General features: G+C 37.5%; 1 protein-coding gene across 50 annotated transcripts in view; it reads left to right on the top strand.

Moving 5' to 3' along the window:
* The window catches only part of RIMS1 (regulating synaptic membrane exocytosis 1), a 335,409-nt gene that overhangs the window by 253,776 nt on the left and 56,280 nt on the right, over positions 1-25,353 (top strand). For 43 of the 50 annotated variants that reach the window (XM_037392187.1, XM_037392189.1, XM_037392204.1 and 40 more), the window contains 2 exons: positions 473-585; positions 9,933-10,099. The exons of 6 other annotated variants lie outside the window; for them this stretch is intronic. In XM_037392187.1, the coding sequence (XP_037248084.1) occupies positions 473-585; positions 9,933-10,099 (280 nt within the window). Of the gene's footprint in view, positions 1-472; positions 586-9,932; positions 10,100-25,353 lie in introns of those variants that run through there. One more of the 50 variants, XR_005104930.1, reaches the window with a different exon arrangement.

Below are 25,353 nucleotides of genomic sequence, written 5' to 3' on the forward strand. Positions count from 1 at the left end.
TATGGTAAGCAGTTATGTTCAAGATAGCAGTAGGAGTTAATTACTTTAGAAATAAATTTTAATACCTGTTTAATGCTTTAATTCTTAGAATGCTACTGTACTATTTTCTACATTTAAGTGAATACATGGTTAGATGATCATGGATTTATGTCCCCTGTATCCAGAATACCTAGGAGGTTTATAATTCAGCCTATCATCTAAATTCTTTCACTCTTTTCATATCTATTGCACCAGCTTGATAATGTATAGGAAATTGGGATGACTGCCCATTTTCAGGTAAAGACTCTTGCAGTGGAAATGGCTGATTTCTTGACATTAGTGTTCCTTTGTTCTGTGTTTACACCTTGCTTGTTCTACATGTTTGTACATTGTTTTGCTGAGAAGCAAATAAGCTAAAATTGTTGCTAAACCATTTGTTTTTCAAAAAAAGTTTTCACTATTTTTAATTGATTTTCATTGTGTGTTTTTGCAGCAAGCTTAGTAGTGGAGGAGCGAACGAGACAGATGAAAATGAAAGTGCACCGTTATAATCAGACATCAGGGTCTGGTTCTAGTCAAGAACATGAGCGTGATCAATATACCAAGGTAAAGTCAGTAGTATGGAAATGATACTTTGGCTTGAAAATTGAAGACATAAACCTGTTTATTTAAAATAGTATATATAACCCTCAAGAACACTGTATTATAAAGTCCAACAGAAATGTCTTCAATACCTTTAACATTGATTTTATCCCTATCTGATGTGCATTGGACTTAGTCATTGATGTCATCTAAAATGAATCTGCAAAAAACATAATGCTTCAGCACTAGTTCAGGAAAGAAAGATCCTTCAACAGCTGTTAAACAAAGCTGTGTCACCTCTAGCTTAGTAAGTCCCTGGCCTGCAAACCCCTGGAAGCTGGAAAAGTGGGCCATGGAAGTACCATGGTTTGTTGGCCTGACGCTTTGGTTCTTCTCTTGCTGTTGTCTGATGTGTAGAGAGCTGGACAGAATTAGATCCAATCACATGCTGCTGTTCTCATATGTGTGTAATTTTTTTGCATCCCAATAATGTCACATATAAAGTATTTCCTTTCTTGAAATACATAGATTACTTTGATATCCTTTCCTAATAAAACTGTAAAGATTTTCTCTGATAATTAAATGTACCTGAAATTACATAGCTGAAATTATATAGAGGGAATTTTTTTTTTTTTTTAAACTTGATAATGCTAAAATGATATCCCACAACCTTGTAAGTTTAAAACTGTACAGGCTTCTGAGTAATGTGCTGAAAACATCTCACACATCTGCACTGCCACCTACAAATCCAGTTGTAAGGGGCTGGAGCTGAACTTCCTGCTAAAGACATTTTGCCTTGTGACACGTAACCAAGAGGGAACATTTGTAGAAGTCAGGAGAGGAATAGATGGTTAGATTCTGTGTTTCCTTTTAGAAATACAGCACGGTTTCAGTGTAGGCAAAGTAAAGGGGAGACAAAACCAGCAGTAATTCAGTTGTGGGGTAAGCATTCCTGCAATTCTATTCTGGTGTCTTTGAGAGTTACGTGCTTTCAGTGAATGAACATGGGACAGCAGTATGAATGTAGAAGTCCACTGTAAAAATTCAAAGACAAACATAGCTATTGTGTGCATTAAAAATAATGTCTCAGAATAACAGTAGTTGGAAGAAAATCACAGCTTTTATTAATTTACACTTTCGTGCTTCAAGAGCCACATTTCAAAGACGCTTGTATTTTTATTTCTGTGTTTAAGAGAGATTTTCCATTTGTGAACTGGTGCCGTACAAAAAACAACAAACATTGTCAAGCACCCAACACTGCGGACATCAGAACACTCCTGGCATTTTCTGCCATAGCACAGGCACCAGACTTTCTGTCCCTGCCCATCCAGAGTCACTTCCCTGTGTTTTGCAGAATTGATGCATGCTCCTGGAGGCACAGGTTAAAATAGCGGATAAGTGAAGTAACTCAGCAGAAACAAACCCACAAATTTACTTTGGAATGGGTAAATAGGCAGTTAGGCATCTAACTTGTAACATCTAACATATTTGAAAGATTTTTTCAAGATCTTGTTATGGTTAAACGTGGAGACAACTTTGATAATGATGTTTCTGTTTTGAGACCACCTCACTGTGAACATAGAACTTAAATGAACAGTTCTCAAAGGAGAGAGAAATAGGAGAAACAAGGCTTTAGGTCCTCAATTGCCAAATTGTGGGACATCAGTGCTATTATAAAAACCCAACAATTGGGACTGAAATTTCCAGGTGAGATCATCTGTCAGAAGCCAGAAAGTGTATAAATAGAACAGCTCATTGGATATTGGGTTTGCCATTACCATCACAAGTCAACTCAGGACAAGGGGGTGAGATACAGTGTGTGTCTGTGGTACTTCCCAACCAGTTAACATGTTAAAAAAAAAAAAAAAAAAAAAAAAAAAAAGGGAAAAACAGGTTTGATAAAGTTTGCAGGGGAGAAGGGTAATGTGCGATCTGAGGACTTTGGCCAGGATGACCAAGTGTATACCTTTGCTCATATTTAAAGGACAGTTTTCTGATTTGGATTGTGCTAACAGATCGATTCAGATTTTTGTATTTTTTTCATTATGAAACATTTTTAAATTCTGACTCTCTTTAATATTAATCATAAGCATTATTTTTGCTCCTCAATATTTTTTTTACTGGGTTAATGTAGAGCCAATTTATGGTTAAATAGTTGTTGGAGAACACCAACCTGCAATGTTACGAATTTCTCTTATCCTTTAGTACCTAGGGTTTTCTAGTATTGTCTTTAGTTTTTAAGTATATGTGGAAATGAAATTAGAATTTTAATCACAGCTTAATGAGTACTAAATGGAGAGAACTCTGTTGAAAATTGTTTTATTCAGAATATTTTTTAGAAGTATGACCACAATTTTGAGGAAGCAAATTTTCTGTCCACTGTTACAAGAAAAATACTTTTGGAGTACCCAGTGTTCTGACAGGCATGTACTCCTTTCCACAGTAAGGAGAATGAATTAGTTTTCCTGGACTTCAAATCCCCAAAGCTTTAACTTTTCAAGTATTTTCTACATGAAAATGGTATAGCCTTAGGTAGGATGGTCCAATTTTTCAGTGCTCAGAACAAATTTTATTAGCACATTCTAGTGCACTAAATTCATCAACGTAGCTATTTTGCTTCATATCACTATGGTGATAGTAATCGCTTTTAAAATGTTAGTAAAGCAAACCTTATGCTACTGTGTTTCTTCACTCTCATAAGATGCTGAAAGAGTCGAGAAAATAAAGCAGACAGATGAAGACTTAGACAGCTCTAATGAAAATGTAGTAAGTCTTATCAGGTGGTGCAGTAAAGCTGATGGCTAAAACCATCAAGGACTTAAGATATATCTAATTTTTGGTGCTAAAATATGTGACAAATTCTTTGAAAGCTGCAGGAGCAAAACTTATTTTAAATAAGAATGAAAAAATGTTCACGTCTAATAGACATTTTGGAATAGTGAGAAAGAAATATTAAATGGCTATTAAAAAAATAGCAGTTGAAATCAGAGTTTGTCCCTCCTCAACAGAATTAATTCTTTCTTTGCCAAGTAGCAGTGTTTGCCCACTGCTTCAGAAAATAAGTATTTATATTTATTAGAGAAATTATGCTGTGCTGCACATTGAGAAAATATTCCCTTCTGCTTTTCAGAGCAATCAGCTCACATGGATTTGATTCTTCCACTACTTTAACATTTGCAAATATGCTTGGTTTATTACACATAAAATTCTCTAAACCTTTCAAAAATTTCCCTTCGGTATGGACTGGATCTCCTTTGCAATAATTATGTGTATGCAAAATTAATTCCTTAAATATAAATATGTTTTCTCTTGTTTTGAAACGAGCCCTTTTTTGAGAGAGGCATTCTAACATGGCCTTGGCAATTTCCAGTCCATTTCTGGTGCATTTCTTCCATTTTTGTAGTTTCTTTCATTCAGTAAGTCTTAGTAAGCAAGCTTAGTTTTTCAAGCTTGCACCATGCAAGTTAGTGTGTTAACATTTTTAAACAGCTGTGTTTTAAACATCCATTAATGGATTTTGAATAGGTAGCCATCTGCACTACAACATTTGTATAGGTCTTGATGGCTGTTCCACTCTAATTGTTTTGAGACCTTCACAGTGTTCACATCATTATTTTGTTCAGTTCCAGTGGAAGGACTCCATAGTTTATGTGAAACAGTTGAATTCTAAAAAACTAAATGAGAAAAAAAAAAAAAAAAGACCCCAAACAAACAAAAAAACCCACCCAAACAACTAAACCCTCTGTGGATTTGGCAAAAAGGTTTAAAGAAGAGCTTTAAACATCTGTCTGCCTTCTTTCTTCAGCATTGGTAAAGCTATAGTGGCTAGTATGCACGTATTTGTGCTGTTTCAGTGTTTAAGAGAATCAAAACACTGGTAGCATAATTCTGGGTTTGCATAGATATAAATGACAGTATATCATAATAAGGCTTTTAATTCAAAATACAGTAGTTTTTTATTCCAGATGCCATACACAGAACACAAACACCATGCTGCAGCTGTTCCAGCTTCCCGGAGAATGTGCAACACATTTTTTTATGGAAGGACTGTTCGTTCAAGACTGTTACAGATCAGAGCACTGTAGTACGTACTTAAAAGGACATCACACTATATTTAGATACACTACCGACTCAGTTAAGGCTGTATGTGATTGGAAAGCATTTAGCTTAAAAGTGTAATCATGGCATTAGTTCAGTGGCACTCTATAGATTTAATTTGATAATTAATGTCTGTAAGGAAGGGCTGGATAGGAGGTTTGGGAAGATAGGAGGCTTATTATGTTAAGTTTTATGAGATGCTGGGTAAGGCATGACTACGTATAGAAAATGCTCTTGGACATCGATGTGATGATCCCCCTTCATCCACCTTCAAGAAAAAAATATTTACTATCATAGAGATACAGAAGTCACTCTAGTACTGGTAGGTTTTCACAAAATTCGATTAGATTCATTTATTTGACTTACGGACTTCACTGCAGATTTCCCATGGTTTGACTTGCTCATTTTACTGTTCTCTGTTAGAAACTTGGGTGGTCACAGTAGTTGAGTTGGATACAGTTACAGGAAGAGTTACTTAGAATCGCTGGTGCTTACTGGACTCTGGAGCATCAGGTGATCATCCCCGCTTAAATTTCTCATTTAATTTCCTCATTTTAAGCATTTAATTAGGCACATATTTCAGAGGTTAGTCACCTGAGACTTTTTTTGTAGTCAAACTCCTTCATTTTCCAGAGCTCTGAAATATTGTATTCTTCATGGTTTGGGGAGATCAATCTAGAAATATAAATACTTATTAATATGGAAGATAATATAATTGTAATGGACTATTAAGTGCCTTATGATCAGTAGAATTGGGACTATTGTTAGTCATGGAGGAACTGTAAAAGTGTTCATGAAGTGCACTCTTGGTTTATGTCTATGTTCTTTCCATGGATATAACACATCTGCAGTTCATCATAGCCCTTTTTTTCTCCTTTTGCTGGCATAGAACAAGCAGCAACTCCACAGATAGCAAAGTGAATGGAACAACTGCATTTCAGCTGTTTGTATTTCATCTAGTTATACTGAAGAAAACTTCTGTCTTTGTAATGCAGAAGCAGACAGTGCAAATAGTTTGGGAATTTGAAGCTAGTTGCTATTAATGCTTAAAAAGACAGACCTGCTTTTAGTAATTGCTATTAAAGTTACTGCAAACATCAGCAACTCTCCCAATAGAAATGTTACATAAGCTTTAACTCTGAAAAATGTATGAAAGAGAAGTGATTGCACTGAAAATTCAGTTTATTTTGAAGCTTCAAAATTACATAATATTTAAATATAAAAAGACAGGAAATTTTATTACAAATGCAGAGTTATGAAGAGCAGTAGTTTTCTAGATGAGCAGGACTGCATCATGTTACTTTTGAGCCCAGCTGGAAACCTGCAGGCAGTACTTCAATGCAGATACCAAATAAGCAGATCTTAGCCCCTGACATTTTTCTTCTGAATGGTAAGTTCAGGTGTGTTGCATCAGTAAAATACTCTTCTTTGAATGATCACTGCTTTGTACTTCTGTCTGTATTTGAGGGGGAAAAAAGGGTTAACTTCAAAATTGTTTTAATTTTGTTCATCTGTTAGCTGAGATGACTGATTATCAGACTGAACTGAAAAGGGGTAGGTAGGGAATAAACAGAAAAAGTTGTATGCTTCCTGTAGAGGACAGTGAATTCAGTAGAAGCAGCAGCTATAGGAAGGAAGAGCTAAATCCAGAAGTAGTAGTAAAATGTAAATGCTGTAGCACTCAGCATTAACTTTCAGCATCACCACTTTTTGTGCTAAACTTTACTTCTGTGAAGGGAAGGGGTTTCAATTTCTCCAGAATCACAGCACTGACATATAGTATAAAGTGGTAGTGAAAGCTCAACCATGCCATGAAAATCTCATTTGGGAGGGGATACTCCATGTTTCATGCAGTAGCTCTGTGATTGCAGTACCAAGGCAAGTAGAAGACATAGATTCAGGGATTTTTAATTTGTGTCCCAGCACATCATAAAATCCTCTGTTTACCGACATATGAAATCCAGTCTGATAATTACAAAGCAGTTTCATTTTGTACAAACTGCTGGACTATAGGAAGCAAGACAGAGTGAGGATATGTACATAGCCCCCACTTACAGGGGGATGATACTTGGGCTGAAGACCGTTCAGCGTTCAGTGAGGCTGAGTCCCTAAACAGTCACTGATATACAGCCTGGGACTTGTGACTTCTCTCCCAGTATCCTAACCACTAAGCTGGACAATCATGCTTGATGCTATCTCTTTTTCTCCTCCCCATCTTTCCCAGTCCATGTAAGGTAGAGCAAATTCAGTACAAGTGAAACAGAGGGTCTTCAGCTGCAACACATGACATATATAGTCCCCTGTGTTCAACTTTTGTTATTTTGCTTGAATAATAAATTGACTGCTAGACAAACAGCCAGATTCAGCTGTGGCTTGGGACAAAGGCCAGCAGCCTATACCTCCCTCAACACTTAAGAAGAAGAAGGGCTTCCAGCAGGATAAAGGAAGTCACCACATCTGGCCTTGATGCTTCCCTTGATGGGAAAGCTCAGATTGTGTCAGCCTTCTCCAGCGGGCTCAGGGACCACATGAATCTTCTACCATTCCAGATTCACTGTACGTACTCTCAAACCAAAGGCCACAAAGATAATTAGGACTTTTTGGCGAGGAAGAAAACTAGCTAGACATCATAATGACGGAGGAGGGAAGTCAGATTGTCTTCAGCAAGTACAAATAGAACACAGAGATATTTCTGAGACACTCTATTACACATACAAAACCCCATATATTTGAGAGAGATTGCATGGTTATGTATGTTTTAAACAAAGTATTTTTAAAACCTCACCTGTGGAGGAGTTGGTTTTGGATATAGTTTAAATATATAGGAAGGGTGTAATTCCTATTCACTGAAGTCAAGAGAAATTTTATTATTTAATAGGACCATGATTTCTTTTGTAATTGCAATTCTGTTTAGCTCAGTGGAAAGCCAGAATGCTTTTCATATTTTTTAGATGCTTCGTTTTGGGAAAGCTTAAGGGATTCATTAGGAATTCTGTGGGAATTTTGCATAAAATATCAAGGCTGGCTCAGGAATGGGGCAGTTTAACTTAAACTGGAAAAAAAATAACCATTCAGTTTTCCAGCCTCTGAACATTTATCTTTAGCCTAAGTAAAAAGTTTTCATAGATTGTATTCTTCCTTTGTTTTTTTTTCTTAGGCTTTAGAAGAAAAATGTGTCATCTAAAGAAGTTTAAATATTCCATTAGTATGAAATAGAGCTGATAAGAATTAGAGTGCTTTGTGTTTCCATTTCAGAGAGGTTTGTTTTACAGTCTGAAATAGAGCAATCAGCAAAATTATTTAACAGACTGTACAAGCCATTTCCAAAAAGGTGATCTGAATAACCATGTCATCATAGTCTCACCTTAACCCCGTTGGTCATTTATATTCTGAGAAGTCACGCCAAGTCACTTGGAAGGAGAATCTCCAAATAAATCCTCGCTGTAGTTGAAAATATTTTAAAATATTAGACAACTTCAGTCCTCTGTGTTACCCACTTCATTAAACCAGAGTTCCCATGCATCTGTTTCCATGTCAGTCCCTGTTAGACATGGTGTTTGAGCTCGAAGTCATCATGCTCCAAGCTATTCTGAAATCATCTGCAGTTTCATTTAGTATTTGAAGCTGAAAATTTACCTTTAGTAAACCAGAGCTTTCTCCACAAATGGTTAATTCAGCCAGCCAGTGCAAGCCCCTCACAGGGTATTGCTGAGAGTTTCCTCGGTGCATGCTCCTTAGGTCAAACCTCCAGGTTTTTATTCATACTTTGATTTGTGTTTTTAATTTTGGCTTATGCCATCCAGGAGCTGTGAGTAGCCCTGAAACACACATTGAGACGCTAAATCTGTATAACCTCTATTTCTCCTACAGATTTCTGTATTTACAGTCAGAGCTTAGTATCATCTTTATTCCCTCCCCTTCTCTGCTCCCGTTAACTTCCTCATCTTATCTTAGTTGTTTTTCCAAGTGTGCTGTGGAGACCTCAAACATAGTTGCTGAAAGGGACCAGAGCAAGAGGAGATAAACCTGGCTTGAAGACAGGAGGCCTGACACGTTCGTCTATACAAACCCAAGCATGTGTTCACCAGGCTTTTGAAATTGAGACATGACATTTGCTGATTGACTCAGCCTGCAACCCAGTGCCTAGTTGAGCTGAGGATATTCAGACTGTCACAGCTTTGTGTATAATTCATAAATAAACTTTTATGACTTGCAATTTTATAGAGGACAGATCCAGAAAATGAACTCCCTAGAGTGTCATGTCAAAAACTGCCTAGTCTTCCCATGTGTTAGTGGTTTTCCCATAACATGCCCTGGGAAGTATGCCACTGTTTTAGTGACTTCCCAGCCAAGGGTACCTTGCTGCCTAATGACAGTGGAGTTTAGTTTTGTGAACCTGACAATGATTTGATCCTCTCATCTGTGTGACTGAAGATTTAGGTAAGTGTGACATTGCTAGGATTGAAGCTTCCTTTTAGGTATGTCTGACTGATGATGTGAGTAATCAGAGTATGATGTAATAGGCGGTGTGGTGTCACACTTGGTTTTAACTAATCAAAGCTTCTGCAGTTAGAAAAAGGGAAATAACTTCTGCCCTTGTCCACGTATTCCTCCTACTGGGTCTTTGCTAGTTCTCCTGTGTTTGCACATGTAAAAGCTACTAGATCAGGGAACTGATCTGTGTGAAAAAAAATACGATTTTGGCTGAGTTAGCTTTCTGCCTGACTAGTATCATGATACAGAGAGATATTTTGAGGTAGAAAATGTACTTTTTTCCTTTTCTAATGGAACTCAGGCATTAAAATCAATCCCCAGTGTCAGCTTCATGTAGAATTACATTTTATTCAGACTCATATGCAGTTCTTCTGTTCCAAACTAACTCTGTATAGGTCTTTCATAGGTTATTTTTTAATATTTGAAAAACTGAATAAAGGGTCTGTAGCCAAATAGATGGCATGCATATGCTTGTGAAGATGTCTGCCCACTGCATAAACATTTCATTATAGTTCCAGTGTACTAAAGAACCAGCAGCCTATTTCAATTCCAATGCTGTAATTTGTTTTAAAGTGTCTTATTTAGTCCATAAATATCATGTTTGATTTCTTCACTAGGCATTAAGTTATTATTTAAGATAGGTGTTTCTCTGAATTTCTTACAGTTTTGTTAGACCTAAAAGCATTTAGAGAGAATTGTCATACTTAGGTCATTTGTTGTCTCAGTATGTGTGTGATGTTTTGATAAGACTCCTCACCCTTTCTTTTCTTGATCTCTAGTATAACATACAAACAGATCAGTACAGAAGTTGTGATAACGTCTCTGCCAAATCATCAGATAGTGATGTCAGTGATGTGTCAGCCATTTCCCGAACCAGCAGTGCCTCACGCCTCAGCAGCACAAGTTTTATGTCAGAGCAATCTGAACGCCCTCGGGGCAGAATCAGGTGAGTTCTCAGAGCAGCTTCAATGGTATCACACACCCCTCTTTTGTTTAGTGCCAAAATATGGCCAGAAATTATCGAAATTAGATGAACACGACATAAGAATTTACAATTATGCATATATAAACTGTCTTCCGTTGCTAGCCTAAGATGACAGTATCTTTACAGTTGTGCATCTAAAACAGAAAGCAGACTTCCCATGAGGAAATGACAGATTAATGTATCTGTGGCAAGTGGAACTTGAGCACACACTATCATCTCATTGCTGACTATGAATCAGTGTAATCTATATGCCAAGAAGGTATTACAGCATAAATATTACTAGGTATTTTTATCTAAAGAATTTGCTTTCATAAAAGTGCTGGTTTTCTTGCTTTCAATCTATGTATTTATCTCGCTACCTACCTGCTTTTATTTTGCTGTTTTCATGCATATGATAAATGACTAGATTTGAAACGAGTATTTATATAATAATTTTGATATCTCTGGTTCAGAAGTAGTTTATTTCATTTACTTTATCATTAATCAAATATATCTTTCATCCCTGATACTAATCTCTTCTTCATTTAGTGCTTTTTTAGATACGCAGGTTGGTTCCTGTCTTCATTTAACATAACGGCAAAACTCCCACTGGCTATAATGGCTGTAGGATTGGCTTGCTAGTCTATGATTATATCTACCAATGTCTGAATCCTCAGAAATTTGAGTTTAAGCGTTATAAGACACAAGCAGAATCAGGAACTATTAAAAAAAAATAAAATTATGTCCATGGAGGAAATCAGTCTGATAAGAGTCTGGATGGCGTCATATAAGTGCTTCAGAACACTTCTAGACAGATTCACTATCCAAGAAGTTCAGCTGTAGGCTTATTGATCTATTAGTCCAATGGGAAGGGATCTTAAGCAAACTCAGAAACTGGTCTCTATGTGTATACTACTTCCACCTCATTTTTTTGTTAAGGAAAGTTCACGGGGTATTCAAAGTCATGTTTCAGATTGGTGAAATTATAACCTGACAGCTGCAGTAATCTACAATCCAGCAGAACACTGCAGTGGAACTGTAAATGTATTTAAAGTTATTCAAGTGTTTAAAGTTATTTCAGTTCATGTGTTTAAATACTACAATTCATTGTGTCCTAGCTTTTCAGTATTTGTCTCTTACAGAGGGCTTTAGTCATACCAAAATACCTGTATTTTCTAGACATTGATTTTTGTCAACTAGGCCTTGTCACAGTATCTTTGACAGGTTGAACAAAACAGGATTTTTTTTCCCATTAAATATTTCTGTGTTGAACAGATTTTATCAGAAATGTTCCTTGGGTCAGAACGTCTGATCACAAATGTCAGACACAGGAGAACCAGTAACCTCATGTGAGGCTGGAAAGGGGGAATCCTATGGTCAAATCCTTGCTCTCATTCAACCTCTTCCATTTCAATGAGTAGCGGAGCACTTTGGGTACAGGATTACCCAACCTCATGTACAAAACCAAGCGTCTGCAATGGGAGCTCCAGTTCAGCTTCACTCTAGACCCCCTAAAGTGAGATGTAGGTAGAATTCAGATGCTTTCCCTTTTTGATACTGTCCACAGAATCCATACCTCAGAGATTAGACACCTGCTTTAATTTTCTCTAAATTAAGGTAGTACTTCCATAGTGAAGAAAATGTATAGTAATCATATACAGTGCAGCTCATTAAGTAGAAATATGAGGAAGAAATTAACAGATTCATAAATTACTTGTAACGTTCATTATTTTTCTTCTAAGCTGGCAGTGGTTTTGCTCCCCTGAAAGACCTGTTGAAATAAATGGGACTTGCTTAATATACTATCTTTGCAATTAGCCTATTTCAACAACTAAATGTAGTGGAGTAAAATTTAAAATAATTTTATGTTATGTTGGAAAACATTGTATCCAGCAGTTTAATGTCCACTGTTCAAAATTTTCCATTCCAGTTGTCCACGCTTATCTTTGAATGATTGCTTGTCATTGCTGTGAAAACATCAAAGTCTTTAGAGACCTGAAAAAATGTTGTATCATGGGAATCAAATATCAAGAAAGGTCAGAATGTAAGGAAGTTGGTGTTGGAGAAAAGGAGAAGGCATTTTGATGATGATCTGAGCCAAAGCCAGCTTCCTGCCCTCCTGTGTCTGTACTGGTAGCCTCTGTCACATAGTCTTTAGACAATTCTTTATGTAGCTTACTTACTACATGGGAATGAAGAGTTAATTTAGGGAAAGGGTTGATTGTATTATGAACAATTTTTTTCAGACTGAAATTCATGCTTTTTAACACTAGCCTTAAAAACTACTTATCTTCAGTGGAATTCACATAAAAATTAGGGTGTTGTTACATTATTTCTCTAACTTCTCTAAATCATTAAAAAGAAGAAAATACTTATTATCTTGGATGGTTCATAGATCTCAAAGACAGGTGAATTGCCCTTTTCTACATTAGTTGTTGAAGGAACCTAGATGAATAGTTTAGATTGTTGCTTTGATTTTAGACATCTGAAGTTAAGTGAAATTTATTCTTTCTCTTAATTACTGATGTTTTTTAAGTTCAAGGAATTAGAAATCTGAAATTCAAATTTGTTTAGTAATTTGAAGTTTAAATTTTATTTTTTCCCTCCAAGGAACCTGATGTTAACATATATCAAGCAAGATGGGATGGGATGGGTTGGGATTGGATTATTGAGCAGGAAGGGCAAGGAAAAGAGCAATTTTTTTTACTTCCTGTCTTCTGTCTTGCTAAAACCACATATCCACCATCATCTTCATTTGACAGTTTGTCAGCCCAGTGGCCATGGGAAGCGTGTGAGTGTAGTGTTAAGTTTAAAGACAAAGTTTGTTGAACTGCCTTTTTTATGCACCTACTTTTGTTCTCCAGATATCTTCTTTACATGAGAAGTATGAAGAGCCTAGTAAACATATAGAAACTCAAATGAGGTGGTCCAGCTTTAGCTATCTCATTAAACGAAGTCATTCAGTAGTGTTTATAGGTGCCTTTTGTATCTAGAAGAAAAATAGACAAATCCAGAATACACAAGCAAGATTCCTAGTTGGCATCACCCTTGGAAAGGATGATCCCATCTCTTTCTCCATGGAATAGAGAAAAATGAATCCTCAGGCAGTTGACCAGCAAGCTGAGTTAATTAAACTAAATAGAAAACTGTGACTGGAGAGTACTCCAGGGTTTAGAAGAGTAACCTGAAGTGAAACTGTGCTCCTCTAACATATCTGCATGAGCTAAAAAACACTGGTTAGTTACTCATATTAAGAGATGTGATGTGAAATTTCTGAACATGAAGTGTGCCAGCTTAAGAAAGCAGTAGTTTCCGTTAATGTTGTTAGGCAGTATAACCCCATCATCCCTCATATTAATGCATCTCTGAAAACTGATATAATTAAGATTCTAGAGATATGAAAATATAAGATACTGTCCTCTTTAGGGCTGTTATTAAGAAGGCAAACTTTTGTTGTAGTTTTATACAATATATCATTAAATATCAGAAGGACCAAGGTTTCAGTCACAGTGAGTGTGGTTTATATCCACTAACTTCACCACCAGTTCTGCCAGCACAAAGCTTCCTGACCTTTCCTCCCAAATCCTTATGGAGATTTGGGAAAGAGCCTTTAAAAATCTAGCTAATGCCTTTTGCCCCATCATTCCAGGCAGAATCGATCTCTCTCTCTTTTCCCTCAGTTTTGAAGATTTGAGATTCTATAGTTTCAGACAATGTATTCTATATTATCCTATGTTTAGAAATAGTTAAACCTGGAAGAACATATGTTTTTCTTGTGGCTTTAAAGTCTGTGGGTACTAGCTATAAGTGTAGAACAATTCGGGGGGGGGGGGGGGAGGGTGTTGACAGTTTTTCATTTTGGTGAGTAACTCTTTCAGTTACATTACTCAAACTACACTGTGCTTTTAATGATGTACAGCATTTATAGAATGAAACATCTGAACAGCAAGGATAAAACCAGATGATGCAAAATAACACAGAAATACCGTGCATCTTATTTGAACAGCTAGATAACACTCTAGCTATTATTTGGGACAAAACTCCCAAATCCGAATTTTTGTAGTATTAGGAAACTTGAGCTTGTTGAAGTTCGTAACATAGAGCGAATGAAAGCAAATCTTCCCTTTCCTTTAATCAACAACAAGACACTGATTTCATTCCTACAACATATTTGTAATTGAATTACTTTTCAGAAAGCTGTGACATAGCATGCTTGGGAAATGCTGTTAGTTAATCTTCAGTCTGGAGATTTTGTTGATTAATACTTCTCGTAGGTTGCAAGAGGGAATTATGATTGATGCAAGTTTTAATTATAAGTATATAAAATAGCTTCTTCATTTCTAATTGGTTTAGCATTTTCAGGGGAATGTTATAAAAAAAATGGCTATGCATGGATAAACTAGTCTGCATATGAAATTATTCCAGACATCTTTCCTGTTACCATTCTGGGAAGTCTGGTTGACTGCCGTGCTCTCTAGTGGAAGTGCAGGGAAATATCAGGAATTTTTGTTCAGGGAACAAAATATTCTGGCGCTTTTGACTTGAATCAGAATCAGACTGTGAATTTGGTCTGCCACAGCATTTGGAGTTGGTGAGTTTTTCATGACTGAAGTCAGATCACCAGTCCTTCTTTATGGAGGTTTGCTTCCATCAGCCATGGTCTTTATGCGTTCGTAATACAGTTAAGCAATACTTTATACCTGTGTATGCTATAGATGTTACTGTATATAATTCAGGAACATTTCTCATATCCTAAATGAAGCAGAAGGAAATTTTTCTTGGTTTAATGCAAGTGATTGATAACTAAAACTCCATGTAAAATACATGATGATTAATCAGCACCAAATGGGCTTGGTCAGACAAAGAAGGTCATTTGATCGCTTCATTTAAAATTATGCCCTGTGATTTCATTGCATCATTTTTTCATTACGGGCCTGAATATGCAAAGATACCTGGACTTCTTGGTGATGTCAGGTAGGGAACTGTCATGCTCGGTAAAGGTGAGCCAGAGGCTTCTGTTTTGGAGGATTTAGCAGGTTGACTACCATAAGGTATTTCACTTAAATCTGATTGAACAAGATCTGCTAAATATATGAAAAATTATATAACTGCTTTTAAGGTGTATCTGGACTTCAAATTGCCCCTACGTTAGGAATACCACTGTTATTCCTCATTTTAAATTTGAAAATCACATCTTTATTAAGAATTATATTTAGTCTCTTAATGAAGGTGTGATGCGTGTCATATTTTGATCTGGTTTTACGTGCTTTGCTTAATTGAAAGCTTAAGTTTAATTAAAATATTTTAAATGACCTTATCAAAGAAAGAGGATAATATAATGGGTTATAACAGTAGACTTAAACCAGTCCTAAATTATTTCACATGTACCATACCACTAAATGGCTTGTATCACAAACTCACGCTTGTTGGGATTCAGGTATGTTTTCAGTACAGTACTGAAGGAAAATAGCTTTTTTTGGTTCGTACTGTCGACTCTAGCTAATACACCTTTTTATCCCCAATTTCCAGAACAGCATTTACAACTTGCTGGTAGCTGTTGTTCTTCCATTACACTAGAACTTCAGTGCTAGTACACTTGAGCTAGAAACAGGAATGATGGAGGAGTGAAATGTCAACACATGATCAAGTGAGGAAGGGGTTGATGGGATGATAAACAAATGGTGAAGGGTGATGGAGACAGGCAGGACCTCACAGTCAACAAAACAAGGCAGGAAGGAGCCCACCCCAAGTGTATGCACATGAATAAAGATGTGCTTGAGTGGAGAACATCTGGGGGAAGCTCACATATCTTTTATCGGAGATCAGCCCAAGTGGGTTGGCTCTCTGAATGGCCTGTGCTCTAATGCATGGGGAACAAACAAGAGGAATTAGAGATGTGCTAGGCAGCTGCAGGGCTATGATCTCATCGTGATCACAGAGATATGGTGGGATAGGTCACATGACTGGAGTCCTGTAGTCCATGGAAACACAGGACAGAAAGGCAAGGAAGGGTTGTTGCCCTTCTTGTGAGAGAGCAGAGTATGCAGGGAGCTCTGCCTAGAGGTGGATGATGAACCAGCAGAGATTTTATGGGTCAGGATTAGAGGGCCAACCACTGTCATGATGTTGTGGGTGTCTGCTATGGACTTCCTGATCAGGAGGAAGTAGTAGATGAAACCTTCTTCCAACTGACAGATTCATATTCACAGGCTCTGGTTTTCATGGGAAACTTAAGCCATCCTGGTATCTGCTGGTTGAGCAATGCAGTAGGGCACAAGCAATCCAGGAGATTTCTGTACTGCACTGATGATCAGAGGGAAAGTCTGGAGCAAGGACTCAGGAGAGGATGATCAGATCAGGGAATATTTAGACAAGCTATATGTGTACAAGTCATTGACACGTGGCAAGATGGACCCGTGAGTACTAAAGGAGCTGGTACTGACCAATGTCATTGCAAGGCCACTTGATAATCTTTGGAGCATGATGACAATCAGAGGATGTTCTTGAAGACGAAGAAAGCAGTTGTCACTGTCTATCTTCAAGAAGGGCAAGTGGGATCTGGGGAACTATAGGCCTGTCAGCCTCAGGTCAATCCCTGGGAAGCTGATGAAGCAAATAATCCCAGAAACCATTTCCAAACACACAGAATAAGGGGGTGACTGTAAATAGTCAGCCTGAATTTTCAAAGGGGAAGTCAGGCCTCACCAACCGATAGCATTCTTTCACTAGTTCACTGGCTTGGTGGATGAGAGGAGAACAGCAGATGTTCTCTGTCTTGTCTTTGGTAAGGCTTTCAGCACTGTCTTCTGAAACATCCTGATAGAGAAACTGGGGATATACAGCCTAGGTAAGTGAACAGTGAGGCAGATCAGAAACTGGCTAACAGCAGGCTCAGAGGGATGTGATCTGGGGCACAAAGTTCAGCTGAAGGCAAGTCACTAGGGATGTATGTCTGTGGTCAATATTGTGTCAGTACTGTTTAACATCTTCATTAGTGACTGGAATGATGAGACAGAGTGCACCCTCAGCAGGTTTGCAGACAACAGAAAACTGACAGGAATAGTTGATAGACTAGGTAGGTGTGACACTATTTAGAGGAACCTCAACCAGATGGAGAAATGGGCCAATAGGAACCTCGTGAAGTTCAACAAGGGAAATGCAGAATCTTGCATCTGGGGAAAAATAACTCCATGTACCATTACACAGTGGGAGTTCACAGCTGGAAATCAGCTTTGCAGGAGGGTTGTACTAAACAATCTCCAAAGATGTCCTCCAACCTCAACTATTCTGTGATTTTGTGAATAATGTATTGGGTAGGTGAATATGCTGTATCTGGAAATTACTTCTAATTCAACTCAGATTGGGACTGAACCTAAATGAAAGTAAAATATTTAGTTATAGAATGCAAAGCAGGTGACAGTTAAGTAGTGTGAAAAAACAGGTAACAGGAATGAAAAACTGTTTCATCTGTATTTAACTCCTGAAATCTTTCTCCCATTTTCATATCATGTGCTGACCTTTTACCTCACTCATGTGCATACTAAAGTTGCATAATCAGAGGCAATCCTCTGTAACCAGAGCACGTTAGATTTTATCGTCCATCCTTTCCTCAGGGTTTCGTTACAGTTTCTTTCAGGTTCAGATCTTATTCCACACATGCACACACATGCATGCGCAACACTCTTGATTCTTAACCAGTTTAGGAGACTGCTTCTCAACCTTGTGATTTTGGTTTTACTTCTCTGAGTGTGCATGCACAAACTTTATATGTATGTACTTCAAAAATGCAAATGACCCTTTGTCAGAGGACCCTGCCTTCCATTCTGCTGCTACCAAATCATCATCACACTTGGAGAATGAATATTGGTTTTCCTGTCTGTTGAGACAATATGTTAATGTTACTAGGAAGTGATCATCCTTTTTATATCAATCTCTAAAATTGACCACGCTACTTGGTATCATGTGAGTATGATTAAAACATACAGCTTGCTTCTGGCTCATTGTGACAACCTGGTAAAACAGTAATCAACCACTTTGAGCTGATAAATGAGCTTGTAGTGACCAATCCTCAGGCTTTTCTTTAACAGATACCTAAACAGACTGGACATAATCAGATTTCAGGAATGTTATTTCATTAAACCTCAGCTATATTTATGACACATACAGAAGGATTTGGTCGTAATTCAGACCTGTTTTGTAGTAGGTGTTGTCTGTAAGCAGGACATCTCCCCATATCTGTTCTGTCCTCTCTATAAGAGAACAGGACTGGAAGGGACCTCTCTGGAGTCACTGAATGTAGCCTCTGCTATTACAAAGAACTGAATCAACAATGTATTTTCGGCATCCATCTTCAACCTAATTGGTTGCTTTTGCACCCACTGATTTCAGAAGGTCTTCCAAATCGAATTTCTTTGATGCTCTGGAAATTTCTTTCAGTTACAAGGTAAACCTATTCACAGGGAGTTTAAACACATTGTTCACATTTGTCCCGGTGCCACTATTAGCATATTATTTAGACAGGTTTATCCTCCCTTCTGCTTACTCTCTGGGGATTCATTGTAAGCAATCATAGTGGCTTAACTAGCTGTTGTTTTACTCAGTTACATATTACATCCTTTCTATTTTGTTGGTCATGCTAGCAGCCCTTTTCTGCCAGTTTCCAGTTTGAATTAAACCTTCTTGAATTCACATGACCGGCAGTGTAGATGAGGTCTCCTGCACAGTGTCATTAACTCTGCCCTAATGAACTCGTGGAAGGATCTATTTGCTTTTTTCATAACCATAATACTTGGTTGTACTGGTTATGTAGCAATAGGCCAAAATGGTCAAAAACTGTAACCATGTCAGCAGCTGTGCCTTTGGAGGCATAGTTACAGCTGGGTGGTTTTCTCAGTTCCCTGCATCTCCTTCAGAGTCTTTTCTCCTCGGATACGGAACATGCATGAAGAGCTAGGCGATATCAGTGTGGACCACGGCACAGTGTTCTCTTCAACACCCTGCTCCTGCAGGCTCGCCTTGCCACTTCAGCCAGGAGGAAATCCGAGAAACTTAGGTCTTTTTTCTATCCCCTTGGAATGTCAATTAACAATACTGAAAGGGAAGATCCAGTTAATCCAAAATATCTTTCATATACAACTTTGCAGAGGTACTTTCCAAATATCCTCAACTTTTTGTACTGAAAAGAAACTGTCTGCTACTTAATGAATCTGCTGTTCATTTCTTTTAAAAGGAATGAACATATTAAAGTTGGGTTTGACCATGACTGAAGATTTGCAGTAGATGTCTGAATGTCACCATGAAGCTGAAGATAAAGTGTATCATGCAATATCAATTTTTTCAATCCACAGTTTTTGCCCAACTCCAATAATTCTTCCAGTTTGTCAGCAGGGATTAGAAGTACCCTCTGCCAAATCTCTGAGAAAATAACCTAATGTTCCTTCAGCTGATGGTACTCTCATGCAAAGAGCTAACTAGAAATAAGGGTATGTAAACATTTTCTTTTCAAAGCCCTTGGGGACTTTCCTAACTGTGACAGTTCTGGAAACTCACACTTCTGGAGAGGGAGTCTGCTGGCTTTATGTACATGTAGGAGACTCCCTAGCACAGGATAGGGTCCCTGTCCTTATGCTGTTGTACTTTTGTTATTTATTGTGGAACCAGTCTCTTCAAGCTCTTAAGGTGATGAGCTTGAAAACTCTAAGCCAGGCAAAGGCTCCCAGTCACTTAAATAAGACCTCTCCCTTCCCAGCTTCTAGACCTGCCCAGAGACATTTTGCTTGGAATTCACTGGGAAATGGTGAGTGCTCACTGGCTGCTTTTCTGTGCTTGTAGCTCCCTCTTATGTGGCACTGTTTGTGCGCGTAGATCCCTTTTTTCAGAGTTTCATTTCATGCGGCTTATTATACTGATCTCTTACATAAAATGCTCAGTGCCTTTAGTGTGGGGCCAGATGAAGTAACTGGAGGTTTGCCATCTCATTGAAGGCAAACAGCAGCATTGATCTGCAGAAGATCTGTCAAGGAGAGATGTAGCCAGAGAGCGCTCTCTGGATTGGAAATAGATTTTCTCTTACTGGTTTTCCATCCTCCCACATAGTACATAGGAGCTAGTTTAATACAAATTATGGTGATGAGGGAGAATGGAGTAGAGAGTCTGAAGGGTCTTACGACCTCTTCTCAGCCTTCGCAATAGTGCTGCCTGTTACCATCATATATGTATGTGCAATAAAGTTGTTCAGTCCTTCCCCCGTGCTCTGTTTAGACTAGGATTTCTTCCAACCGTATCAACTCACTAATTCTCTTGAAATGCAGCAGTACTATACCACAGAGCCAGCTGAGTGAAGTTTAACTTTGTGGCGTGACAGTCGAGGAAAACATAATACCCAAAGGCTTTTCGTGCATTTGATGAGACTGAAGTCTGTGTTGAAATAAATAAACCCACTCATTTCATGTTAATTACAGAAGTAATGAAAATCTGTATATTGAATCTGTGCCACAATGTACAGGGTGTAGTTAAGGTTCTTCACTCATAGAAAAAACCCAAATATAAAATCTTTTCATTATTATTATAGATATTGCAGACAGAACTAGTGGAAACAACAACAGAACACTGCAGTTTATTCATCAATGAAAGGAAATGACCTGGAAAATGGAAACAAATTCACAGGTAGATTCAGACTGGCCTTGCGTGGGGTATTCATTATCCCACACTCATGATCTGAACCTAGGAGAAGATCCTGAAAATGTTTTGAATATTACAGATTTTTTTTGTGCCTTGCATATGTTTGGTCCCATGTTCCTCATACAAACCTGTGTACGGGCAAGTTCACATTATGTAAAGAAAAGATTGAGCTATACAAGTTTGCAGTGAAATATGCGGTACTGTAGCTTAGCATGAGAGGAATCCATTTGGGTATACTAGGCCAAATTGGATGTTTCTGATTTTTATAGCTTTCACCACTAATACTCTGTATAAAAATAAGTATTCTAATTGTACAAGATGCTATCAGCCCAGATCCTTCTCTGGCAAAGGAGACATTGTCATGCACTTGGAAGCATGGTGGTTCCTCATTCTAGGATTTTAAGGCCCATCAGGGTGTCGTACTAGAAGACATAGTAGATTCATCTTCTATACTATATATATTTCAGCACTGCCAAGCAGGTTAAAAAAAAATATATCTTATTACTTGCATGCCTCTTGCATGCCTAGCTGTATGCCATCAGGTGTCACTGGTCACAGTGTTCTAGCAGTATGCCCACCTGGGTCTCAACAGAAGTAGGTGTTGGCAATATATGAAGGGCTAGATCCCAGTGATTACAAATCTCCCCAGCTCCACAAACAGTGGTGTGGCTATCAGTCTGCGTCGTGCTGAAAATGTGGTCCTTAATTGGCATTTTCAAAAGGGTGATTCTTGCTTTTGTTGTTAAATTCTGCCATGTGCAGCACTTCAGAACATCACTGTGGAAGCTCTTTTCCATTTCCTAGTCAAGTACCAGAAATTATGAATTCTGCTGCATATGTATTCTGCTGCATATGTATTCACATATAAATCTGATCAGCCTTCCTTTTCAGTAATTTAACTCCAGATTATTACAGGTTGACATATTTCTAAAGAATCTTGGACTAAGTTCTCATTCACTATTTATCTTCCATATTATATCTGCTTCAAAGGCTGAGTAGCTAAGCACTTGCAAATTTATAGATGGCTGTAACTGTAATTTATCAGCCCAACTGTGGATCATCATAACCTGTGCTTCAATATGATTTTTTTTTTTTAATCAACTGTCAAAGCCCCAGTGCAAAGGTGCACACTGAGAAAATACTCATTTCTGTTCATAATATGAACTGGCCAGGCTTTGGGGAGATTATACTGAAGTTGTCCTCGTTTCTGAAGTTTTAATATTTATGCCTTGTAGTGGTGAAAATTATGAAAGCGTTCCCAATTTCTTTTTAAAATTATTTCCCTGCAAATATAGCTTGACTGAAGAGTATTTCTTGACCTGAGTATTTCTTTCTTGGGACAACTTATAGATCATGCAATTTTCAGGTACAATTTTTTTCTAAGGTGACTATGCTGTACCTCACATAAGTATGAAATCCTTCATCTTCTATGTAAATAGGAATCCTTCCTTTCCAAGAAAGAAATATGAGATACTATAACTAGGCTACACTAATTATAATAATTCATATATTTATAATAAAAGAATGTATTTATTTTGTGTTTAAATGTACAAATAACAGAAAAATCATCAGAAATAAGTGGTTCTTCTAATCTGAATAATTAAACCATACTGATTTTTGTAGCTATTACAGCTCAGAATCAAATTTTAAGCCTCACGCTTTAACCTACACAATTAACTTTTAGGTTTTGAGTTACAGTTCAGTAAGCTGTAACTGAAAAACTGTGTAACGTTTGTAAGTATATAATGTCTCTCAAATTCCTAGGAACTAAATATCTGGGTTTTAATCTCAATGTGTAGCAACTGCATTTTATTATTATCTTATTACATTATTGTCCTCTAGTACGAGTTGGCTTTCAAAGGCCAAAGTTTGTTAACCTAGGTACTTTCTCACTTAATATATTGAGTGGAACTGAATTCTTTAAAATCAGACAAAAAGTTACTTGTTTCTTTTGTTGGCCCTTCTCCAAATGTGTCTCCTGCTAGTGGGGACAATGCACACATTCCCCAGGATGAAATTTATTGAATGGTTTTCTGTTTCTAGAAACTCCTGTGGTCCACTTGTTCAGCTTAGACTGTTGGGGAGATTTTTGTTGCTTCTAAGCAAGAGGGGGAGTTATGTTAAGCTGTTTCACCATAAAGAAAAATCTATTGCTAATTTTCATTCTTCCCTGGAAGTGTCGAGCCACTCTCTCCACCACTTTTTGTCATGACCCAGAAATAAAATAATGCAAGTAATATGAGAGACACTTCACTGTAGTTTGATTCTTCTTTTTTTGCCTAGCTAACTTCCACAGAAGTTCAGGGTTGTACTTTGTATGTGTGACCCAGAACCTCTAATAGAGCAGGAAAACATAGAATTATTTTTTTTACACACTCTTTCTGGTTTAACTTCACAGGGCCTTAGAATTTAGGCTAAGGAAGGAGAGAGTTTTGCAGAGGCAGATGAGACATCCATCTCGGAGAGTCATCCATACAGAAACACTATGAGGTAGTAGCCCAGTTTGACCTAATGTGAAGCCAGCTTACTCTTCATGGAAAAAAAGGAGGTTTTGTTTCAAGGCACTATTACAGAGCTCAAATTGCTAGGATTCCCTGGTGAACGGGGATCTCAAATTGTTTAAATAATCACTTAGATATTGACAGTGAACATCACCAAGGGATAGCCAGCAGAGCACAGTGGTCTGATTTTTGGGAGGTCTCTCTTCATACTGTTTGCTTTTGTCATGTTGACGTGTGTACTAAGATGGATATTTAAGGGGGAATTTGCAAGAAATTGAGCATTTGAAGCATTATCTTCGTATCAGCAAGCTTAGTTGTGCATGGGAAGAGGAGAATAAATAGGGCGATGAATAATATCTTTTTCTTTTGCCCAAGAGTAACAAGCAGCAGTAAAGGGAAGGGTAGTGAGCTACAGACTACATGTGCAAGACGTATCAGATGGTTTCCGTAAATGATGAATGAGCACTTCCCACAGCCTGTGACGTTGTGATTAGTGATTTATAGTCACGTTAGTGAAGTACATAGCTTGTTCTGTGCCACGTGTGCTTTGCTGGAAAGAAAAAGATTCAAGTGTGTGACAGCACTTTGCTGAATCACAATGTTGAAGTACTTGTTTGTAAGTTTTATTCTGGCTGGCTGGACTTCCGCATTGCATTGAGCATTTGCATTGAATTGCCAAGCATTTTTCCATTCCCATTAGCTTCAGGAATTAGACTCTCTCAGCACTTGTACTAGCAAGCTATTACAATTATTTATTTTTCATTTTTAAATACAAGCTATTAAAGTTAGTGTTAGAACTAAGATATTATACTGCTTTAGCTTTTGTTCATCATGACTGAAACAGTAGTGGAATTCCAGTTTGATATAAAAAAAACTGTTATAAATACCAGAAGACAACTTACATATTTATGACACTAATTATATTGCTGATAATTTGCTTGTCTATGACTTTTTCTTTATAGTGAAGGTTTCTGCTCTAAACAAGACTCACAAGACTATAGGGTCACTAAGTAGAGATTGATTTTTCTTATATGATGCAGTAAGCAACATTTGTTGTACAGTGGCTTCAGTGGTTTATAGTTCTATGTGTAAATACTGAGTGAGATTAATTATTTGATATTGCAATGGAGAACAACTTCCCTCCCATACTAGAATGGGAGTATCCATAATATAGCCAGTGCTGCTGCTGACAGACTGAAGACTTTCCATGGGTCTTACTATTAAAAATAAACAATAAAAGCCCTCACTGGAGTTACAGCCAGATGTCGGCTGTGTTTTCAAAAGTTTTCTTTTCATCTTGGAATTTTCCATTGCAAAGTCTTTATTTAAAAATACAATGTTGCAATTAAAATTTTACTATGCGACTGGTGTGAGGGTTTGTTCAATCCAAAGAGCATCTCGATATTAATGATGCAGAGAGTGGCATATGGAGTACTGTTATAAGAAGCAGTATTTTTCAAAGCATAGGATGCTTTAAAATCATCAATGAAACTTATCTACTCCTTAGTTGTTAATCAAAGTCCTACTGCAAAAATAAACTGAGGTGAAATCAAGATCATCAACAGTGGGTACTAAATGCAATTGTTTTTTTGATGTAGGCTTTCTTACTTCCTTTAGTATGCTCATTTGCACTGTGTGTTGCATCCATAAATACATGTGTGTGTCCCTGATACATTTGCATTAGTGCTGTGCTCACAAAAGATATATAAGTATTAACTAAAACATGGAGGATTGATAAAAAAAAATAATTACTCAAACTCAACTCAAATATTAAATATTTATTGCAGTGAAAAGACCATGTGTACAAGGTGTTTTGGAAAAACTCAGTTAGTGGAGTGTCACAACCTAGCAGCCCACACTGCAGTCACCTGCCTCCTCCATTGTGTCTCCATGATCTTCCCCTACCCAGAGTGTCCAGCTGGCAGGCCGAAGAGAACAGATAAATACTGAGATCATATAACAGCTTTTCTTCAGCAAGGCACCTTATTTAATGTATCTCTTATCCGTCTAGTTATCAGACTTCACAAAACTTGTAAAACCTTGGTATGTTCAACT

The sequence above is a fragment of the Falco rusticolus genome, chromosome 6 (assembly GCF_015220075.1).
Source record: "Falco rusticolus isolate bFalRus1 chromosome 6, bFalRus1.pri, whole genome shotgun sequence".
Classification (NCBI taxonomy): domain Eukaryota; kingdom Metazoa; phylum Chordata; class Aves; order Falconiformes; family Falconidae; genus Falco; species Falco rusticolus.